The sequence below is a fragment of the Pestalotiopsis fici genome (assembly GCF_000516985.1).
Source record: "Pestalotiopsis fici W106-1 unplaced genomic scaffold PFICI_Scf_5, whole genome shotgun sequence".
Taxonomy (NCBI): Eukaryota; Fungi; Ascomycota; class Sordariomycetes; order Amphisphaeriales; family Sporocadaceae; genus Pestalotiopsis; species Pestalotiopsis fici.
In genome coordinates, this window is record NW_006917095.1 from 1,141,906 (window position 1) to 1,161,093 (window position 19,188).

A 19,188-nucleotide genomic window follows, 5' to 3' on the forward strand; every position below is an offset into this window, starting at 1 on the left:
AGACGTCTCTCATTGTTGCAACATATTAGCAAGCCGCTTCCTTGTCGCAACCCGTCAACGCGCCTCTGGTAGGTTTCGTTGTATTTTCTTTTTTCCCATTTTCTCGCCTCGATGGCGGCTCAGGACCCCAGTCTATCGACTGAGAGTAATGGCGGCCCTCTCGTTAGCACCGCCGCCGCCTTTCTTGCTCTCAGTTGGGTGTCGGTCCTTCTGCGAACATATGTGCGGGCCATAATGTTGAAGGGATTCCAGGCCGACGACTGGTTCATGGTGATTGCACAGGTACGTCGGCTTATTTCTCTCGACTGCAGCGCTTAGACATACTCATTCCTTGTTACCGATAGATCAACTTTACAATAAGCTGTATATTCATATTTAAAGGCGCTTATTATGGCATTGGACGGCATAACAAGTCTCTCGATCAGCTTGACGAGATCGAGGGCCTCAAATACCAAGCCTTGGCTACGGCGACCTACGTCGCAAACATGATGTTCATCAAGCTATCAATAGCAATCTTTCTTTTGCGGCTGGCGACCCAACGGCGGTACAAGTTCACCATCTACGGGAGTATATTCGTCGTCAGCATTTGGAGCATCGTGCTCTTCTTTTGGAATCTGTTCCAATGCCACCCTGTCGAGGCACAATGGGACTATAGGATCTTAGACAACGACAAAACGGCGTTTTGTGTGTCAGCCGACCAAATTGTCGACGCTGCATATTCTCTCAGCGTCATGTCGATCCTGTCGGACTGGTTCTTTGCACTTATACCGATCCCCATGGTTTGGCATGTCAAGATGACAAAACAGGCCAAGACGACGGTAGTAATGGTTCTCGGGTTGGGAGTGTTTGCCAGCGTTGCGACACTGATCCGGATCAAGTTTCTCGCTGATTTAACTCAGCTTGACGATCTTTTATGCAAGTCTACAATGTCCTCTCTGGCCAACCAGGAAATAACAAAGCTAACAACTCCCAAGTTGCCACGACCGACACGATGATATGGACGATTGTCGAACCGGGCGTGGCCATTATCGCGTCAAGCCTCATTACGATTCGACCCCTTCTCCGCGCGTGGAGGGTAAGGGGTTTCCAAAGTACGGAAAATACCAAACGAACCGGTGGCATATCGAATGGGCACATGAACAGGTCAGGCGTGATGCCAGGCTTTGGCTCAAAGAACGGGACGACTATAGACGTCGAAGCTGCTCAGAGCAGCCGAGATGAACTGTCCTCGGGCACAGAGATGGATGACCAGAAGCCAAATCCCAGATTCTTGTCACCCATTGCCGAAGCAAGTCACAAAGATTTCGATATCGCGGATGACTCGGCGACTGCCAAGCTCACGATTGGCCTACATCATCGCCGTTCAGAAGTGCCCAGCGAAATGTACATCATTGAAGGGCCGCCGTCACCGCAAATGCCAGGACACACCATGTATAACGATACCTGGTCTTCACGACACTCGGCGACCTCTTCCGATGTGGAGCTTGCAACAATGGAGCCCGTAAAGCAATCCGACGGCCGCATCGGCCTCGGATCTCCGCGCTAATAAAGTGGATGGAGAAAAATAAAATCAAGAGCAAGAGCGGAATCACAAGGTCTTTTTTTTTTCTTTCAATGAGGCTTCAATTACGTAATAAATGTCTAGATATTTACAGGGACGCGTTATAAAAGCAGTGGGCAAGGGATCGAATCAAGGACTTGGAGAGGCGGCGTACCAGAAAGGTTATAGATACCCCAAGAGTTGAGAACAAGGTATGGAATTTCTCAATTTAGAGATGAGAAGAAATAGCGAATGACCAGCAAAGAACACAAATGAATAATTCTGTCGACTCCACGGCCCTTTCACTCCGCCCATGAAAGTCTTTGCTGAGTTTGTACCTGGCTTTGCCCACTTTCAACTCCAACGAGCTATACTATGTACGGAGCAGGGAAGGAAGAGAAGAAAAAAAAAAAAAAAAAAAAATAAAAAGATCTGCATGACAATGTCACGTTGCACTTTCCGAAGAGTATACCGAAAATAAACCTTGGCCAGCATTTATACATCCACTTCAGAATGGGGGCCATGGCCAATGCTTTTTCCTTTTTTTTTTTTTTCTTCCTTCAAAGAGGCGGCCAAGGTTCCGGCTTGACGTGCTATTACACCTGCATGAGTACATAATTGGCAAAATACCTAGTATACGTCCCCAGTTGATGACAAGGACCTGGGAGCGATGCAAGAGTCTCCATTGACTCCACAACAGACATGCAAAGAAGAACGCCAAATCTGCATGTCAACAAATGTCAAAGCAACCAAAAGAAAAACGTGTCGTAGTACTTACTAGTTTCAAAACGGTGCGGCGGTAATGTCTATGCGTGGCTCCAGAGCGGAAAGACGAGAGATTTTCAATGACTGTATTCTTACAAATGTCCATCCCTGACCGAGAACTCTCAGGTATTCTACCTTGACGATGAAGAAACGCGCTCCGCCCAACAAGAAAGTGGAGATGGTCTGGCTTACTGGCCTGGGCTGTTTGTCCACAAAAAACTAGAGGTTTCGCGGAGCAGTCGTCCCTTTACAGATTTTATACTGGGGACAACAATAACAAACAGATGCAGGGGCAAGCCAAAGAGAAGCAAGATCTTCTGTGGTTACCGTTTCAGCCTTTCTCTGCTTTGTTTATTTCGGAGGTAATCAGATATGCCACAGGGTGTTTATTCACAAATCAATTAACGACTGGGCTGGTTGGTAATTTGTGGAGAATATGTAGATTGTATACTACGCAGTAATCTCTAGAAACTCGACAATGACTGACGACTGCGTGTTTGCGAACCCTGGCGCCTACACACATACATCAGAGAACCCCGTATCGTGATGCAACCATGTCAACGCAAGCCTCATGCTTGACTTGCTTGGGATTCAGGTCTTGCAGGTGCAGTGCTTGTGGGTATTATGTCAGGTGGGTATTTTTGTTTTCTGACAGCTACTTGTCTAAACATGTAGCCTAGCCGCAAATCGTAAATCGAGGTCTGATGGCCAACACAAATACGGCACCGAGAAAACCTCAGGCTGGAATAGGCTACCGGCTTAGTGGAGAAGATGACTTGCGGATCTGCCATGGCTGAAGAGGGCTGTTTCAGGGCATGCGAGCCGCGAGCGGACAGGCAGACATGATATGGGTATTGTCCTATGTCGATTTTCCTGGGTACTTTTAAATTGTATGCTGCATGCCGAGACCCCTTGTTTCTAGTGGCGTACTGGTTGTAATCGTCATCCAAGTCGAGGAGCTGGCGCAGCAAAAACGTTGTTCTATGTGATGCTCGTCACTGGTATATGATGGCGAGTTCGTAGTCGTCACAAGCACCAGGATTCTGCTAGGATGTTGCACAGCCGTTGCTGAAATGGCATGTGAACCGATATTTCCATAGCATAGGGGCATGGACCACTTATACCCAAAGACCCAGAGAGTCCAGGTCCGGGTTCCATTCGTCTTCTTCCTGGAAGACTGGGGTGGCGACAAATTTGCCATACACGTTGCCCATACCTGTAGCCTTTCCTGGATTCTCGCCATCCTGCTCGTCCACAATGATTGCTGTCGTCAAACAATCCGTATCGGCAGCGATGCCCAAGTCCAATATCCTGCCACCCCAATCCAATTCTATCTTGCCAGACTTTCTGACGTTGAGTCTTCCAATGTAACCACCCTGGGGTGGAAGAGCGGAGTTGGTTGCGACGGCCCCTGATGTACCCGGCTCTGCCTTGATTCTTAGACCGTTTGACATGGACTCATCCTCGGCTTCTACCACCTCTGTTCCGTCCTCGTTGACATATAGCAATGGCGGAAGTACTGGCGGAAACTGAAATAGGAATAGCTGATTGTCTTTGGCTTGTGTTTCACCCTCTTTGAGAGTAAGTGCTTCGAGGAGTGTTGCGGCGTCGAGTGCTGCCGACTGTAGCTCTGTATCTTGCATTGCCTTTGCCCGTTTCCTTTCCTTAGCCTTGATCTTAGCATCCAATTCGGGGTCTTGTTGTGCGAGCGGCTTCTTCTGTAACTCTGGCGAGGGCGGCGCCTTGGGCTTGGCTGGTATGGCATCAATGTCCATGACATCGTCTTCTGCTGAACCTGGCTCTGGCTTAACCTTGACACTATCCTCTTCAGCGGTCTTGGGACCCTCGTTCCACACTTCATTGTCGTCGGTCATTTGCATATCGCGTGGCAGAGCACCAATTTGCTCGCTGACGAACAATTCGTCATCGTCATCGTCTTCTTGCTCATCAGCCTCAAGCTCAGCGCTCGTAGCGACTTTGAGCTCTTCTTGCTTATGTTCGACTCTAACGATACCGACCGGCAGAAAGCCAGGGGACTTGGAACCGTTTGCAAGGCTGACTTCGGGGGTTGCACTGGCCCGCAGTGTGTCGACATTGACTCGTAAATCGTTGACTCGGCGATCGTGATACCTAGGCCCCCAGTTTGAGCCACCTTCGCTTTTAGCTCCATGTCCTCCCCATGAACCGCCGCCCTGTTTAAGCATATCTGCCAAATAGTCAGTCAGCAACTCGGACGGATCAAGATGAACAGGCACAGTCGAGTCAGACATACCTTGACCAACACCTGAAAAGACACCATGGCCAGTAACGGTTCTCCGCATGAATCCAGCATCACCTCTGCCGCGGCCTCCGGCGCCTCGTCGAGCTCTGCGATCAGCCGCCCTTTGTTCCTTTTCCTCAACCTTGATCTTGGCGGCCAAGTCTCGGGTCCGCTCATCCTCGAGCTTCTGCCGCTCGGCAGCGTCTCTTCTGACGGCTTTGGGTTTGAATCTCGCGCCGCGAAGCGACGGAGCGGGTGTGGAGGCGGCAGAGTTGGGCGCAGACTGGCTGGATTCTATCGTGACGGCGCGCGCTGCCGAGCTTCCTGGTGCCAACGCAGGCACGCTGCCGGGAATGGATGCGCCGTCATCGCCGCCTTCAATTGAAGGACGAGTTGAAGGAGCTGCTGCTGTCGCCGAGGCACCGCGAGCGCCGCGGCCTGAGCGAGCGCCCCTGCCTCCCCGTGTGCTACCGCGAGAAGACATTGTGGCTGACCATTGGTACTGAGAAAGCTGTTGCTGCAACCGATCTTTTTTCGGTATCGGGGCGCAAATGTTAGAAGCAAAAGACTTATCGGTGGGGTGACTCGATAGATGTGGGGTTCGTCATCGCTCTAGAAACTTTTTGGTGGGGGACGAGATGTGTTATTACTAGTAATCACTTACAGAAAGACACTGGAAATGGATATGATAAGAGAGGAAAGACAAGTCCAAGTAAAGAAAACACTACCATATGGGTACATTGTCGATTCTTGTAAAAGAAAAGACGTCCTTGTTATCTTGCTACCGACGTTTAAATGATTGGTCAGTCATTGTACACCTCTCCAATTGATCGCACTTTCCAACATTTACCGCGGAGCGATAGTTCCTGATACTGAGGGTAAATGCGATGATGCTTGGTAACTGACTACCTATATATAATATACCTGGCGAGTTTCAACTCAGATGGTTTTCTCAACAAACTACTATACAACTATATATAGATTGAGTTCCATCAGCAAATATCTTCTTCAATCGTACAACTAGGACGAACAGTGTTGTCTATTCATCGCGAGTGATTTAGTGCATGTAAACTGGCAAACCTGGACCATGCTTATGAATTGCGGCAGTTCTAATGTCTCTTTCCGATCCAAGACTTGGTTCGTCTGTATTTGAGTTTTTCAGGACCGATATAGGCCTTTTGCATCGCATTCTCGGCTTCTTTTTCATGAAGCGGTCATCGTCTGATCAGCGGCGGCACTGGTCTCGCTTTCGATGCTATTCCCGGGTGCCTCTCCCTTTGAGCATAGAAACCACTTAAACAATATAGAGTGCACTTTATGTAGATAATAAGCAGTGGCCACGTGTTCAAGTCCCCATGAGACAGTCGAAAATGTTGACCCGGGGTAAATTTTCTCAATGATCATCCAAGGCCGTAGCGATTCTGTTCCAGATATGAGAGGCATTCTTGATAGAATATCTTCGTTTGAAGTTGGAAAACAATTAATGAGTCCTCGCGAGATAATACCTCATCGAACACACATCAAGGCATCGTCGCCGAATTCAGACACGACACTGCCTTGTTGCATGAGCATGGAACCGATCCAGTTTCTGCCACCTTCGACGGTCGCTGACCCGAACTTGACGATCACGCAGCCTCTGACTTGTGCTGCAGACCAAAGAACCTTGTCTATTGACTCCTGCTGAAGTCTGACTGCACGCCACTTCTCAAGCGGAGAGCGAGTCGCCTCTTCCGCCTTTTCTTTTGCAGACCGGAAGTCTCTGGACCCAAGTCTGGGCAGCGCAGCAAACTCCGATAAGAAAAATTCTCCGAGGGCCTGGGTCAAAGGACCTCGAAGTAGCAGTGTGCCGAAGATGGCATGGCAGTGCATGATATCTCGGAGTGGCTTCGGGTGTGCCGAGCCTCCCGTCCCGTCCAGGTTGACAGTATCGCGCACGAGTAGCCTGTTCTTCACGGACTTGGACGAGCTGGCCGCCCAGATTTCATTGCGACCGATCCATCTGTCAAGGTCCCAGTTTTCACCACGAGCCGAGCGCCCATGAGTCACCCAGTCCAACATACACAAGGATGCCGTTCCATGCAAGGTAAATATCTGCGTCTGCTCATAGTTGCTTCCTTCAAAGGGTTGCACCGGGTCCGGTAGAAGACAGAGGGCACCGCCGTCCTGTATGTCCACGTGCAAGGCTTGCCTGGTCACGATACCCGACGTCGTCGGCTTGAATATCTTGGTATGACCTTGTGTGACAAGAGTCAGCCTGGCATTTTGCTCGATATCAATTGCAAGGTTGATTTGATCTCCGCCGACCAAACCACCGCCATATGACAGAAGAAAGACCAGGACACTCTTCTGATCGGCCTTGAATGCGGGTGATATAAGTTTCAGCGGATACTGATACGTAATGCTTTCGAGTGCTGAAACTTGGCTGGGCAGAAGTCTAACGACTATTCGTCCTTCTCCGGCTGCGGACAAGGACTTGGGGAAGGGAGAGTTCATTGCTCAGATGATAGTTTGGCCAAGAATTCCGATGAACAGTTTACTGATGCTAATCCGCAGAGGCTGTTGTTGCAGAGCATGCCGAATTTGGGGCAATTCCAGAAATATAGCGAAGATTCCGAGATATCGAATAGAAAAGCAAAAATCTTTCATGACATAATTCAACGATCGGACATTATAAATAAGAGAATGACAATAACGCCGGCGATAAAACTGCAAGCATATAAAGTGGTTAACAAGGTCTTGTTGACAGACCCAGAGAAAAGGTTCGACTATGGAGTGTGGCATTTTGAGGGACTTACAAGGGTATTATTGCCCTGCTGCTTGGTCCTCAGTGTTCACCATGGCCGGATATGGGAAGATGTCGAGGTGTCCCAATTCTGATCACACTGAGGAGCAATGTGGCACATTCATTCAGCTGCATATGCATGTATTTAGCTGCGAGGAGTAGAAGTGAATGGAGGGACGCAGGCTCTCAATGGCTGGTCATCCAGATTGTCATGCATATACATCCGCATCATGTTCTTCTTTAAATTATATCTTAGACAGAAAAACACGTAACAGTTCCAAGAAGAATTCAATGTCTTGAAGAGGTAGGCGCATTGCTCTGTTTATCTGTGTAGTCAATCACGCGAATTGGGTAGAGATCTATGTATACTATTTCGGACAGCAAAACCCCATTTCCCCCCCGCTGGCCGCCTAAAAACCTGGCGACCGTGCACTAAACTGTGATGGGTTGCTAGCGTGTCAGGGGTCAACAGTAGGAACACCCAGCAAGCTTGGGAAGCAAGTGCTACCTAGCGAATCGGTGCATCCAGCCAAATTCAAGGTTGACTACCCCAAACACGCGGTCCCATCCTCAAATTATCAACCAACTTACCACACCACCAACCCCAGAACGCGCTGAGCCACTTCACCACCAAGGCCTCTGTTTGATCCGTCGCCGCCAGGATTATGGTCGCCCATCACTGAAGCTTCACGTAAATGTCAACAGCTAGAGCGCCCCTCATGGAGAGTGAAGATAACAACGCGACTCCCTCGCCCTCAGCGGCTGAGGCGCGCCGCCGCTCGGGACGCGTCGTGAGAGCTCCTCAAAAATACATTGAAGAAGTCCATACCGACACGTCGTCCAAGCGCAAGCGGGCGCGCGACCATGATGAAGACGCCGAGAACCATGAGCCAAACGATTCCCTGGAGGAAGCCAGCGACGAAGAACCCGCTGAAGACAGCGATGCCGACCTCGTGCCCAGACAGAAGAAGTCAAAGTCCAGAACAAAGAAACCCGCCGCAAAGAAGCCAAAGATCAATGGCGATGCGCCCGCCGAAGCTGCACCCGCGCAAGCGAAAGCCTTGCAATTGCCACAACGACCCAAGAAATCAGTACGCGTCGCGATTGCGCGAAAAGACGGCGATGGCCTTTATGGTGAGCATCTCGAAATGCCCATTCGCACTTCCTTCTTACGAATTTGTGCTAACACCGCAGAAGCCGAGATCTTCAGCTCTGGAGACACACCCAACGATGTGGCCGCCCATTGGTTCCAGCGATATGTTGAGAACGACGCTGCAGCCTTGACGGACTTGGTTAACTGCGTGTTGCTTGCAACAGGTTGCGACCAGTCCTTGACCGAGGATGATATTCGTGATCCAGAGAACTCAGCAAATAAGCTCTCAGAACTGGAGGAAGCCTTCGAGCAGGTAGGACAACTTGCGTACTTTCTATGACGTTGAACTCTGCTAACTAGCCTGCACCACAGACAAGTATATCGGAGTACCCCCTGATCTCCAGAGCCAAGAGCAGCAAGGACTTCCGGCAGCAGTTGATTGCATTCTTTGATTCGCTTATCGCTCTGCTTCACCAAACCGACACGCTCTATCAAGACACCGAGCTATTGGACAACATTCAGCGTTGGATTGGTATCATGTCATCCTCCTCCCTCCGCCCATTCCGGCATACCGCCACAACTATCGGACTTGCTTTGCTGGGCGCAATGGTCACGGTGACGAGACAATTAGACGATCGAATTAGCAAGTCGAGTCAAGCTCTCCAAGCCGAATCCAGCCGAAGAGGCAAGAACAAGGGGCTAATAGCGAACACGCAAAAGGCCCTGGATACGGCAAATGAAAACCGCCAATTGATTGATGAGAAGGTCAAGGAATTTTTCGACATCATTTTTGTCCACCGTTATCGTGACATCGATGCCAAGATTCGGGCCGAATGTATCGAGGCGCTTGGTGACTGGATTTGTACCTTGCCCACGGTTTATATGGCCCCAGAGTACCTACGGTACTTGGGATGGCTTCTTTCTGATGTAGCTCCTACGACACGCTTGGAGGTGCTGAAGCAACTGGGTCGTGTCCTTAAGCGCGATGCCGGAAAACTTGCGCACTTCATCGACAGGTTCAGACCCCGCTTGGTAGAGATGGCAACCAAGGACCACGATCTATCAGTCCGCGTTGCCGCTGTTAGCGTCGTTGACATTTTGCGATCATCAGGCATGCTCGAGCCACAGGAGATTGACAGCATTTGCAAGCTGCTTTTCGAAGCTGAACCAAGGGTCCGCAAAGCCGTCGTTCCTTTCTTTGTTGAACTGATAGAAGAGGTAATTGTCAACAAGATCGACGAAATAGGCGGAAGTGAGGCCCTTGATGAGGTTTTTGGTGACGGATCAGAGGCAGATTACGATCAACTGCACAAGGTCTGGATCAACGTCAAAGCCCTGGCAGAGAATTTGGCGGTGTACAATGCACAATTGGATGAAGAGCAAGACGAACTTCGCCATGGCCTGGATGTGGCAGCCGAGGTTGTCAATGCCAACATACCCGAGAGTCGAATTATCCTAGCAACTCAAGCTCTATATGAGAAGATGCCAGAGATCAGCAACTGGCAAAGTCTTGCCGGTTATCTTCTATTCGACCATACGACGAGCTCAAAATCCAGATCCAAATCCAAGGGCAACTCAATCGAGGCGGCAACTCGCAAGGCGGTTGCACCTACGTCTGAAGAAGAGTCAATTCTCGTCGAGGTTCTTGCTACTGCTGTCAAGGAAAGCCTCACACAGTCGAACGAACATGACCGATCCAGGAAGCGGACTGGACGCCTTGATATCGACGGGCAAGAGGACACAGGCGTGCAACTTGCAGATATCATCCCCAGATTGCTCAATAAGTATGGTTCGGATCCCCATCTTGCTAGCGTAATCCTGCGATTGGAGCACTATCTCGATCTGGATGTATTCCGGCAACTTCGCCAAAATTCGGCAACATACGACAAGCTGCTAGATGCAGTCACGGTCCAGTTTAATCGCCACGTAGATCAGGCGGTCCTCAACGAGGCAGCCACTGCACTGCTACACGCAAGACGTTACGACGAGCTAGAGGAACTGACGGATAGCAAGCTGGCTGTTCTCTGGGACAACAGCTTGAATGCCTTGAGGACGTTTGAAAAGACCTGCGAGCTATCAGTGCGCGGAAACCTGGATCGCGCTGGTCTCGCTGAACTGGCCAACGTTTTGAAAAAGATCAGCAGTCTGACTGCCATATCGGATTGCGTTGATGTTCTTGAAGCTCCAGGAACTGCTGATGACTTCAACGACCCAATCATCAAGATTCTGGTTGACATTGTACATCGAGGCCTTCTGAAGGAGCCCGATGACCACCTTGATGACCCGGAAGATGAGGTCGTAGCATTTGCCATCAAGTCCTGCCTTGTCTATTTCATGTGGAAAGTGTCAAGATTGAAGACTGCGTTACAAAAAGAGGAGGACATTCCGAACGAAGAGGCCAGCAACCTCGTTCATTTACGCAAGACGTTTGTGACCAACTTGATCCATACGTTTTCTTCTCGTGGATTCAATGACGACCTCCGTCTCTCTGCCACGGGAACAGCCTGCGATACTTGCGCCCTCTTCGTCTTCCTTCGACCTTACATCAAGGGTCCACAAGCCGCCAAGTATGGAAAGCTGAAGGGTCTCTTAGAGGAACTGCCCTCGGGCTTGATACCTGCTGAGATCATTCCGATTTTTGATGCTGCTGAACGGGCATATGCGCAACGCGCCAATAAAGCCAAAAACCTCGCGACGGCCGACGATGAGGATTCAGTCAACGATGATGATGCGCCGCCGGAGGATGACGAGGATGAGGAGCTCACTGGACAAGAGAAGCAGGCAGCAGAGCTCAAAGCGGAAAAGATCCTTTGCGACTTAACAGGCAGACTTGTGCTAGGCATAATTGCCAAAGTCGTCGATGCTACAGGCCCTCATGCTGGAAAACTAAAGAAGCGCATCCTCCGCAACAAGACTAAGTTGGGCCCCAATTTCAAGGAAGTCGTTGCCTTCCTGGATGAAGATCACCTCAAGGAGATGCGTGGAGAGGGCAAGAAAAGGTCTGCACCAAAGAAGAAGGAAGGCACACAGAAGCCTGCAAAGAGTGCAGAGCTGGTAATCGACGAAGATGACGAAAGCGACAATCCGTTTGGCGAAGACGAACCAGAGGAAGGTACGGAGCAGGATCTTCGGAACAGAGAATTACTTGATGACCCAATCGAAGACGACGATGAGGACGATGAGAGGCCACCAGAGCCAATGGAGGAGGATAGCGTGATAGGTGACTGAATGTGAGGAAGGCGTTGTTGAGGGATGAGTGGATTTCGTGTTACGACAGGAGTACAAATGGTTTGAAGGCCAACTTCTATGAAAGGAATGGCGAATGCCGGATTCATTGATAATCTTGTAGCCCTTTTTTTGCTTGATGGCAGCTACTTATGAGCCAGCATTGTTGCAATGCATATTTGTGTATGATGAAAGAAAACTATTGCTATCATGAATCCATCACTGGCCGGGGATGAGGTGTTGCTGTATAGAGGGCCGTGTTTCATTATTTTTATAGGATTCAAAGTCCATGATGCTCCTGGCTTGTCCAGTCTAGATATATTTGGCGGTTGTTGCTGTATGGTATAAAGGAGCCCACCCCAGACATTTGCTGTCCGGCTTTCCCATCATCTATTGAGCAGCACTATGCTTCGGGGATTCAAATGTTGACTGGTTGCATTGCCAAGCTTTGAGGCACATGTGGGTACGTTTCAGTCCTTCGTTGTTCGATTTGCCTTTGGATGCGATTAACCGGCAGCTTGGGCAATTTTGCTGATCTTCAATTAGCAACGAGGGGGATTGACAAAAGTGTGAGGCTTGGCCCCACAACAAACTACGTCTGACGTATTGTGTAATGTAGCTGGTTACTGAATCGATTCTCTGGATTCATCTGTTTGTGAAGGGCTTCAACTAATGACACACAAGCAAACGGCAAAAACTAGGTATCACTGGTATGCACACTGCATTCTCGCACCCCCATCACTCATCCCAGGTAAACATCAAGCTACCATTGGCCGAGTATGAAGCCCAGGTCCATATTGAAAGATTCGCCAATCACGATCTTGGGCCTGCCCGACTCGAGTGAGACCCTATAAACCTAGAGAAAATAACAAGGGGTATGAATCTCCACACTGGGTCCAGGCCCGATATATTGAGACATGTCTGTTGAAGAACAGGTTGCATCCCCGGGAGTAGTATAACGTCATTCAGTCCCAGCCAACGACTCGAATGCTGTCGTGAGTGCAAGCGCGGCGATCTTTCAGGGGAAAGAACCACTGAAAATCAATCCAAAGGTGGGCTGTACATTAATAGAAGCAGGAGGTAGCATTCATGCCATGTGCATTACCATGCCAAACGCCAATCAGCGTGTACATTGTTGCACATATACATATCGATTGACACTGGCTTTTCTTCTCGCTCCATCTTAACGCTTTACTAAGAGTGGGGTGGCTCAGGTTCGGCTATGTAAGTGGTTTGTGTGTTGGGGATGACCGTTGTGTGGCCTCGGATTTGATCATCTTCCTGAGTAATGACCGTATGAAATGATTTGCGCCCCCCCCCCAGATCTCTTTGTGCTCGGCTCTTAATAAAAATCCCTTGAGTCTTGAAGTGATTGAGGGGGTTGCCATGAGTTTGGTGTACAACTACATGTATGCGAAGCAAGCGTCGTCCTCTCTTTTTACACAATGTCAAGACATACGACAACACGCTCGTCGTTTCCCCATTTCTTGTACTTATTCTCGCTACCTCACTCCTCTATCCAAGAAACTAATTCACTTGTTTACAGTCGACATCTAGACCACAGCCCAATTAGTCTTGAGAACAATCCGCCTCATTTGCCTCAACACACCATAGCAGGCAACGACTCTTTGTCTGTTTTATGGCAGAATACAAACATATCAAGACAATTCGATTGGCCCGTGATCAAATAGCTACCTATGTAGAAGCATGATCACTGTGCATCCCCGTCGCGGGCTTTTTGCCCTGATGCCCTCGACTAAAAAGAACCTCGTAGTTGCCCTGGTTCTGCTGCCGTCCATTGTCATGTGGTTATACCAACTCCTTCCAGCACTGCGCAATGAGTTGATCCCTGTTACCAACGCCAATGACGCTGACAAGATTGTCGCACACACGCCAAAGGGCGAAGATAGGATACTTGAGCAGGTTGATCTCGCCGAGTACCCGTATAGCTATGGGAGCAACCTGTCTGTCAACCTCGTCGTTGCCACCACCCGCAAGGAAGACATTTCTTGGACGGAACATTTGCGGATACCAAACCTCAATATCATACGCTACGTGTCTGACGATCCTCAGGCGCCCTATCACCCACCCCTCGCCAAGGGCCGCGAAGCTCTCATGTACCACACCTACCTCTACGAGTTTTACGACGAGCTGCCAGACGTGAGCATATTCGTACACTCGCAGGAGCAGAGCTGGCACACGGACCCAGAGCTCTGGTCATCAATGCTCTTTACGCTGTCCAACTTGGACCTCGAAGCCGTGGTCGAGCGTGGCTACGCCAGCTTGCGCGTCAGCTGGCACGCTGCCTGTCCGGACTGGATCAACACCACCCACACCAGCACGCACGGCCAGACATACAAAAAGAAGCAGGAGGAGCCATGGATGGTGCCGGCGTTCCGGGCCATCTTTGGCGAAGACGTCGAGGTACCTGAGACCGTGGGTGGGCCGTGCTGCTCCCAGTTTGCCGTTACGCGCGAGGCCATCCGCAGTCGTGACCGCGCCGTCTACGCCCGTGCCATGCAGTGGTTTGTCGAAACGGACTTGAGCGACTACATTACCGGACGGGTCTGGGAACACATGTGGAGCTTTCTATTCAAGGGCGAAGCGACCGATTGCCCCGTCGAGTGGAAGACGTTTTGCCGCATGTACGGCGTCTGCTTCGCGGACCAGACCGACAAGGACGAGTTCCACACCCTCTGGAGGCAGCGCCGAGATATGCTCGCCCGCCGCGGCTTTTGGCTGGAGCTCTGGGATCCTCAGCGCGCTGCCTGTGAAAAGATGCGTATTGCCGAGCTCGACGTTGACATTAACCGTCGGCTCCGTACCGCCATGGCAAGGGGCAGGGCCGGCAAGACTGCCAGTCGATCGCAGGCCGGACTGGGTAATCTCTATATCAGTGATACCGCATTGATATTTTAGATGCGCAAAGTGGAAGAAAAAGGCAAGCGGGAACGAAATGCAACAAGTACCGAGAAACTAGAGCCTGTTATATGTTGCTTTATACCTTGATTTTATAATGGGCATATGTTTTATGGCCTAGTGCGAATGCCAATGGGATATGGAGTCGAGGTCAGTCCGTGGAGTAAAGGGATTCGTTCTATTTATAGGGATCCATCCTATTTTGAGCGAAAGAAGACAGGCTGCGAGGCCGTGGTTCGGATAGTCATGTTTATTCCTGCCTAGCTCGAGTCCCGTGATTCATAAGAGAAGAAAATAAGCGAAGTCGTATCAATGCGACCAAAGCTCCGAGGATAACAAGAACTTGAGGTGGGACGGCCGGCAGTTTGTACGAAGGCAGTCTTTCCTACTTTTAGTTGAATGCTTAATTCACTGGGCCAGGTTAGTATGAAACAAGTGAACTCCATGTGGAAATGCGACATAATGCATTGCCATTACTCATTATCATTAACGGTCTATTTGCAAGGATAAAATTGAATGACTTCCTCGGAGCCGGGTATCAATGCCCCCAAAAAGATATACATGTCCAATTTTGATCTCACCAATAATGGCATGACTCAAGACGTTACCACTGACAATAATCGCTTGGGTGCATCGCAGTTTCGTGATAGCCTAGAACTCTAGTTTCGAAGGCATCAACTTATTCTCGTTCCAAAAAGACCAAACATTCGCTGATATCGCTTGCCATGGCCAGCATTACATTTCCTAGGGTCGCTCTCGCTTATTTCGACGCCATATTGGCGCAGACAACACGCAAAAGGCTTATTCGATATTCCAGGTGCAACCTGTTTCGAGGCATCATCTTGTTGATGAGCTCCATTCTCATCATCTGAGCTGTCAGGGGGCGCCTGGTTAGCAGCCAGGCGTCTGCGCGACTGACTCTGCGCCTTGGACTCCTGCTCCTTGTATTCTTGGAGATTGCCCCAAAGCTTGAAGAGTTGTTCCGACAATTGAAAACACTCTTCGGGATTTGCGAGAAGATCACAAGCGTCCATATTGGTAAGGTATTGAGCTTCTGGATTATTCACCACTGCCCATAATCGTTTCGGCGGGCCATTCTTCCCGGCATTGGGTCCCGCATCTTCGAGCTGGAGGGCAAACCGCCACTCCCAGGTCTTTTTTCCGGCAAAGGCGTCCAAAGTGTCCCTATCGTCATCTCCCGAGTCCGGATCAGACTCTCCATCTGAAAGCATGTCGTACTCGGTAGCCTTTCGCCAAACGGCGAAATTATGGAGTTTGCGCGGGCGATAATCGACAACCCGCACATGCGCGCGATATCTGGCATTGGTGAAGGGTAGCGTCATTTGCACTTGCTCGCCATCAATATTCGTCGTCAACGAAACCTGCTCGACAATTGTGGACAGCGGAAATACTGGCTCGTCGATGCTCGCGCTCTTTATAAGTTCGTTAAGGCCGAGCAGCCCTTCCCTTTTAGTCTCAGCCTCTACAAGCTGCTTGTTCTTCGCAGCTCTCCTCGCATCGCGGCGTTGCCTGGAGTTTAGTTTTGTGTCATCCACGGGCTGCTCTGCTTTCCGCTTGTTGCCATTGGCGGCAGCGAATGACTTCTTCTGCTGTTTGGCTGTCTTTTCATAGTCCCGTTTTCGTCGAATGGCTTCTTTGAGCAGCTCATCTGGGGGTTCGTCGCCGTGTACATCAAGGATCTCGACGGTTTTCCTCCCACCGAAGCTGTTTCGATCTTCTCTTAGGAATCCTTCCATGTTATTTCCGTTGCGGCCGAATTTCACTTGTACATTCCTCAATTTGACCCAATCACCTGCCTTGATGTTTGCCCGAATTTCGGAAGCATGTGGTTCAAAACAGCTGAGTTGCATTGAACGTTTTCCGAATGGCCCAGGCCAGCTACGAGATTCCATGCTTGTCCTGGAGGCAATGTAGCCAAACGGATCACCATCCTGTCCTCCTGGCATGTCACTTCCGTCCCAAGCAAAATTGTAGAAATTGTTGTGCTCGGTATAGTCAGTGATCCAAATGGTGGTCCTGTCCATCTGATCATACGGCTCTTTGATGACCTGGACAACAAAGTCGTAAAACTTGCCCTCTTCAACATTTTTGAGGAGACTTGACTTGTCTCTGATATTGAGAGAGCGCTCAGTGCTTTGCTGGAATTCGGACACAGTTGGCAGCGTGCTCTTGTTACTTGAATGATAAATCCAGGAGACATAGTCGCACTCTGCATCTGTTGGTGCCCTGGACGGTTTGCCCCTATGCAATTTCCTGGTGGGTTTCGCTGCGTGAATGGCCGAAGTGGGAGGTCTCGGGATCTCATCAGCAGGAAAAATGATGATTTCTGTCGACTTTCCAGGTTCAGTGCATAGGCAGGTATTACCACCCCAATCGTCTACTTTGGCATTGGTGACCAAGACCACGTCGCCAACTCCTACCTGAGGTTGTTCATCCTCAGGTCGAAATACGTTGAATTTTATGCCACTCTCATACTCGTCCTCGATGGACTTGTCCACTAGAGTGAGATTAGATTTATAATCTTGGCCTAGTGTTAGTCGGGGGCCGCACTTCAAGAGGAAATATTCGAGGTTTTACCTGATCCTCTAGTTGCTATTGGTGCCCGGAAGTCCTTGACCAGACCAATGACGCTTGCGGATCTGCCGCGATGGCCACGTTGATTCTCAAGGATGTATCTGATGCTGTCAATACCGTCGGGGAGGCTCTTTTCAGCTCCGTAGCGGCGAGAGGTGGAACGTCCATATTGCGACATCTTGGTGTCAGTTCCACTGATGACGCCTCGTCCTGACAATTCCAAAAAAGGGGGATTTTAGATGCGGTCTTGTCGACTGCACATGGCGTGGTTGTAGCTCCAGGCTCGTGTATCTGATTGATCTACGGAATATACACGTGGTAACGCGTCTTCATTAAAGTGGCAGACGCGACTTTCTGGCTTTGACGGGTGCTGGCTGCCTGACAGGTGTCACGACGGCGGCGCCAAATCACGTTGCACTGATAGGGCAGAACATGCCGCGACAGGGGGGGGCCCTACCTAAAGCCTTAAGGTAGAGGCCTCACACGCAGCAGGACAGGCACAGCCCACAGCACTGAGCACAGGCACTGGGTAAGGGGTGTCTTCCGTTTGAGGAGGGGTAGATCGATTGGCCCGTGCACTCCGCTCGATACACCACATGAGAAAAGAGGCCAAGCAACCTAACATGGTGGGGGTTACGATTTGCACACAGGTTTTTCAATTCATGAGTTTGGCACGTGTCAATGGAGTCCGTTGTCATAGTCTGGACTCTCAAATTCTTTGCATTTGACTGCATCGGTTTCCGCCGCGGTGGATTCATATTTTTACTTTTTCTTCCTTTTTGACAAACAGAGCACTGGACGCAGAATGGCTTGTTGCAGAGTTGTGCCGCTATATATTGTGGATTAGAGATTGCCTTTATCTGAGTCGATAGGTTTGAGTACGCAGTCTCTAGCTCCAAGGACTACGTAGGTGAATACCTTCGGCCCCTACCGGGCAATTAGCAGTGACGATGATAGCTTGCACCTTTGCAGTTATATGAGAATGGTAAGAATGGGATAGATGGAAGCAAGAACAATAAGATTGCCATTTACGACGAGAGCAGTCTCACCTTCACGCACTCTGTGTCTCGGTCAGCAACAAGCACTAAAGGCAAGTCTTGAGCTTGGGAAATGGAATTTTGCAGCAGTTTTCGGGTTTTCCATTATGCGCGGGGCGTCCACGTTCCAGGTTGCCACCATCTGTCCAATTCATTGCTGAGCGGCTCGTCTCGTCCCCACACCCCTTCATCGATGTACCATTTGTGTTTAAACAGGATTCATCGCCTTTTTTGGGAGGGTTTGTAGAAGCCAGTGGAAGACAAGAGCAGGCGAGAGATGAGCATGCTTGCTTGAGCTGAAAATGGCGAACAAGGGCTCAGGAGCAAACAATCAAGTAGAATAAATCTAACCCCTACAGCCGCCTGTAGCATGATACAGATTTGGTAGAGCCCCCGCCTAGGTACAGGTAGATCAAGGTACTTAATAACCATTTATCGACTTTGTTGCAGCAACCTACAGCACCACATTAGGTACTGTACCTATCACCTGCGTTCCTACGTGCATCACCTAGTTGAGCTTTCCAAGTGACTGCGCTCTCAGTGAATGCGCATTGCCGCTGCGGCTTTCCCCTCATCATAATTTCGCCTTGCAGCAGCGCTTGGGGTCAATTTTTCTTTTCCTTTCCTACATTTACCATCCATTCCAACCAACCGTCCTCCGGCTTCTTTTTCTGAGCCATTATAAACCACAGAGATAAAAAATCAGCACACCGAGACAAGTATTTTACTTTACAAGCCGACTTGACTGTCTCCACTTGAGAAGAATTCTTCCTTCATCAATTTCTCTAGGCCCGTTCCGTCGTTAATCAAAACAAACCACCCCGCCTTTTAAGGGTCTCCTGGGCATCCAGCAAAAACAAATTACTGCCACCTCCCAGATCAAACACCACTACCGCCAACTCTTCCCTTTTCAGCATCTCGCTGGTACTGGTTTCGTCGTCGCATCAGCATCGCGCAAACTCCATCGCAACC

At 49.9% G+C, this 19,188-nt stretch overlaps 6 protein-coding genes across 6 annotated transcripts; 3 read left to right on the plus strand and 3 right to left on the minus strand.

Moving 5' to 3' along the window:
* Nucleotides 1-111: 111 nt before the first annotated feature.
* PFICI_07664 (uncharacterized protein) lies at nt 112-1,546 on the plus strand (the record flags this gene model as incomplete). The annotated part of the gene is made up of 4 exons (XM_007836245.1): nt 112-282; nt 345-844; nt 900-919; nt 975-1,546. The coding sequence occupies 4 exons, from the start codon at nt 112-114 to the stop codon at nt 1,544-1,546; spliced, it is 1,263 nt and encodes a 420-aa protein (XP_007834436.1).
* Nucleotides 1,547-3,423: 1,877 nt separating this feature from the next.
* Nucleotides 3,424-5,049, minus strand: PFICI_07665 (uncharacterized protein; the record flags this gene model as incomplete). Its single annotated transcript, XM_007836246.1, has 2 exons — nt 3,424-4,511; nt 4,578-5,049. The coding sequence occupies 2 exons, from the start codon at nt 5,047-5,049 to the stop codon at nt 3,424-3,426; spliced, it is 1,560 nt and encodes a 519-aa protein (XP_007834437.1).
* Nucleotides 5,050-6,071: 1,022 nt separating this feature from the next.
* PFICI_07666 (uncharacterized protein) lies at nt 6,072-7,058 on the minus strand (the record flags this gene model as incomplete). Its single annotated transcript, XM_007836247.1, has 1 exon — nt 6,072-7,058. One exon carries the CDS (start codon nt 7,056-7,058, stop codon nt 6,072-6,074), a length of 987 nt encoding a protein of 328 aa, XP_007834438.1.
* Nucleotides 7,059-8,066: 1,008 nt separating this feature from the next.
* Nucleotides 8,067-11,668, plus strand: PFICI_07667 (uncharacterized protein; the record flags this gene model as incomplete). The annotated part of the gene is made up of 3 exons (XM_007836248.1): nt 8,067-8,481; nt 8,545-8,753; nt 8,813-11,668. 3 exons carry the CDS (start codon nt 8,067-8,069, stop codon nt 11,666-11,668), a joined length of 3,480 nt encoding a protein of 1,159 aa, XP_007834439.1.
* A 1,743-nt stretch (nt 11,669-13,411) lies between these two features.
* Nucleotides 13,412-14,584, plus strand: PFICI_07668 (uncharacterized protein; the record flags this gene model as incomplete). Its single annotated transcript, XM_007836249.1, has 1 exon — nt 13,412-14,584. The coding sequence occupies one exon, from the start codon at nt 13,412-13,414 to the stop codon at nt 14,582-14,584; it is 1,173 nt and encodes a 390-aa protein (XP_007834440.1).
* Nucleotides 14,585-15,258: 674 nt separating this feature from the next.
* On the minus strand, nt 15,259-17,357 carry PFICI_07669 (uncharacterized protein; the record flags this gene model as incomplete). Its single annotated transcript, XM_007836250.1, has 2 exons — nt 15,259-17,102; nt 17,183-17,357. The coding sequence occupies 2 exons, from the start codon at nt 17,355-17,357 to the stop codon at nt 15,259-15,261; spliced, it is 2,019 nt and encodes a 672-aa protein (XP_007834441.1).
* Nucleotides 17,358-19,188: the final 1,831 nt, after the last annotated feature.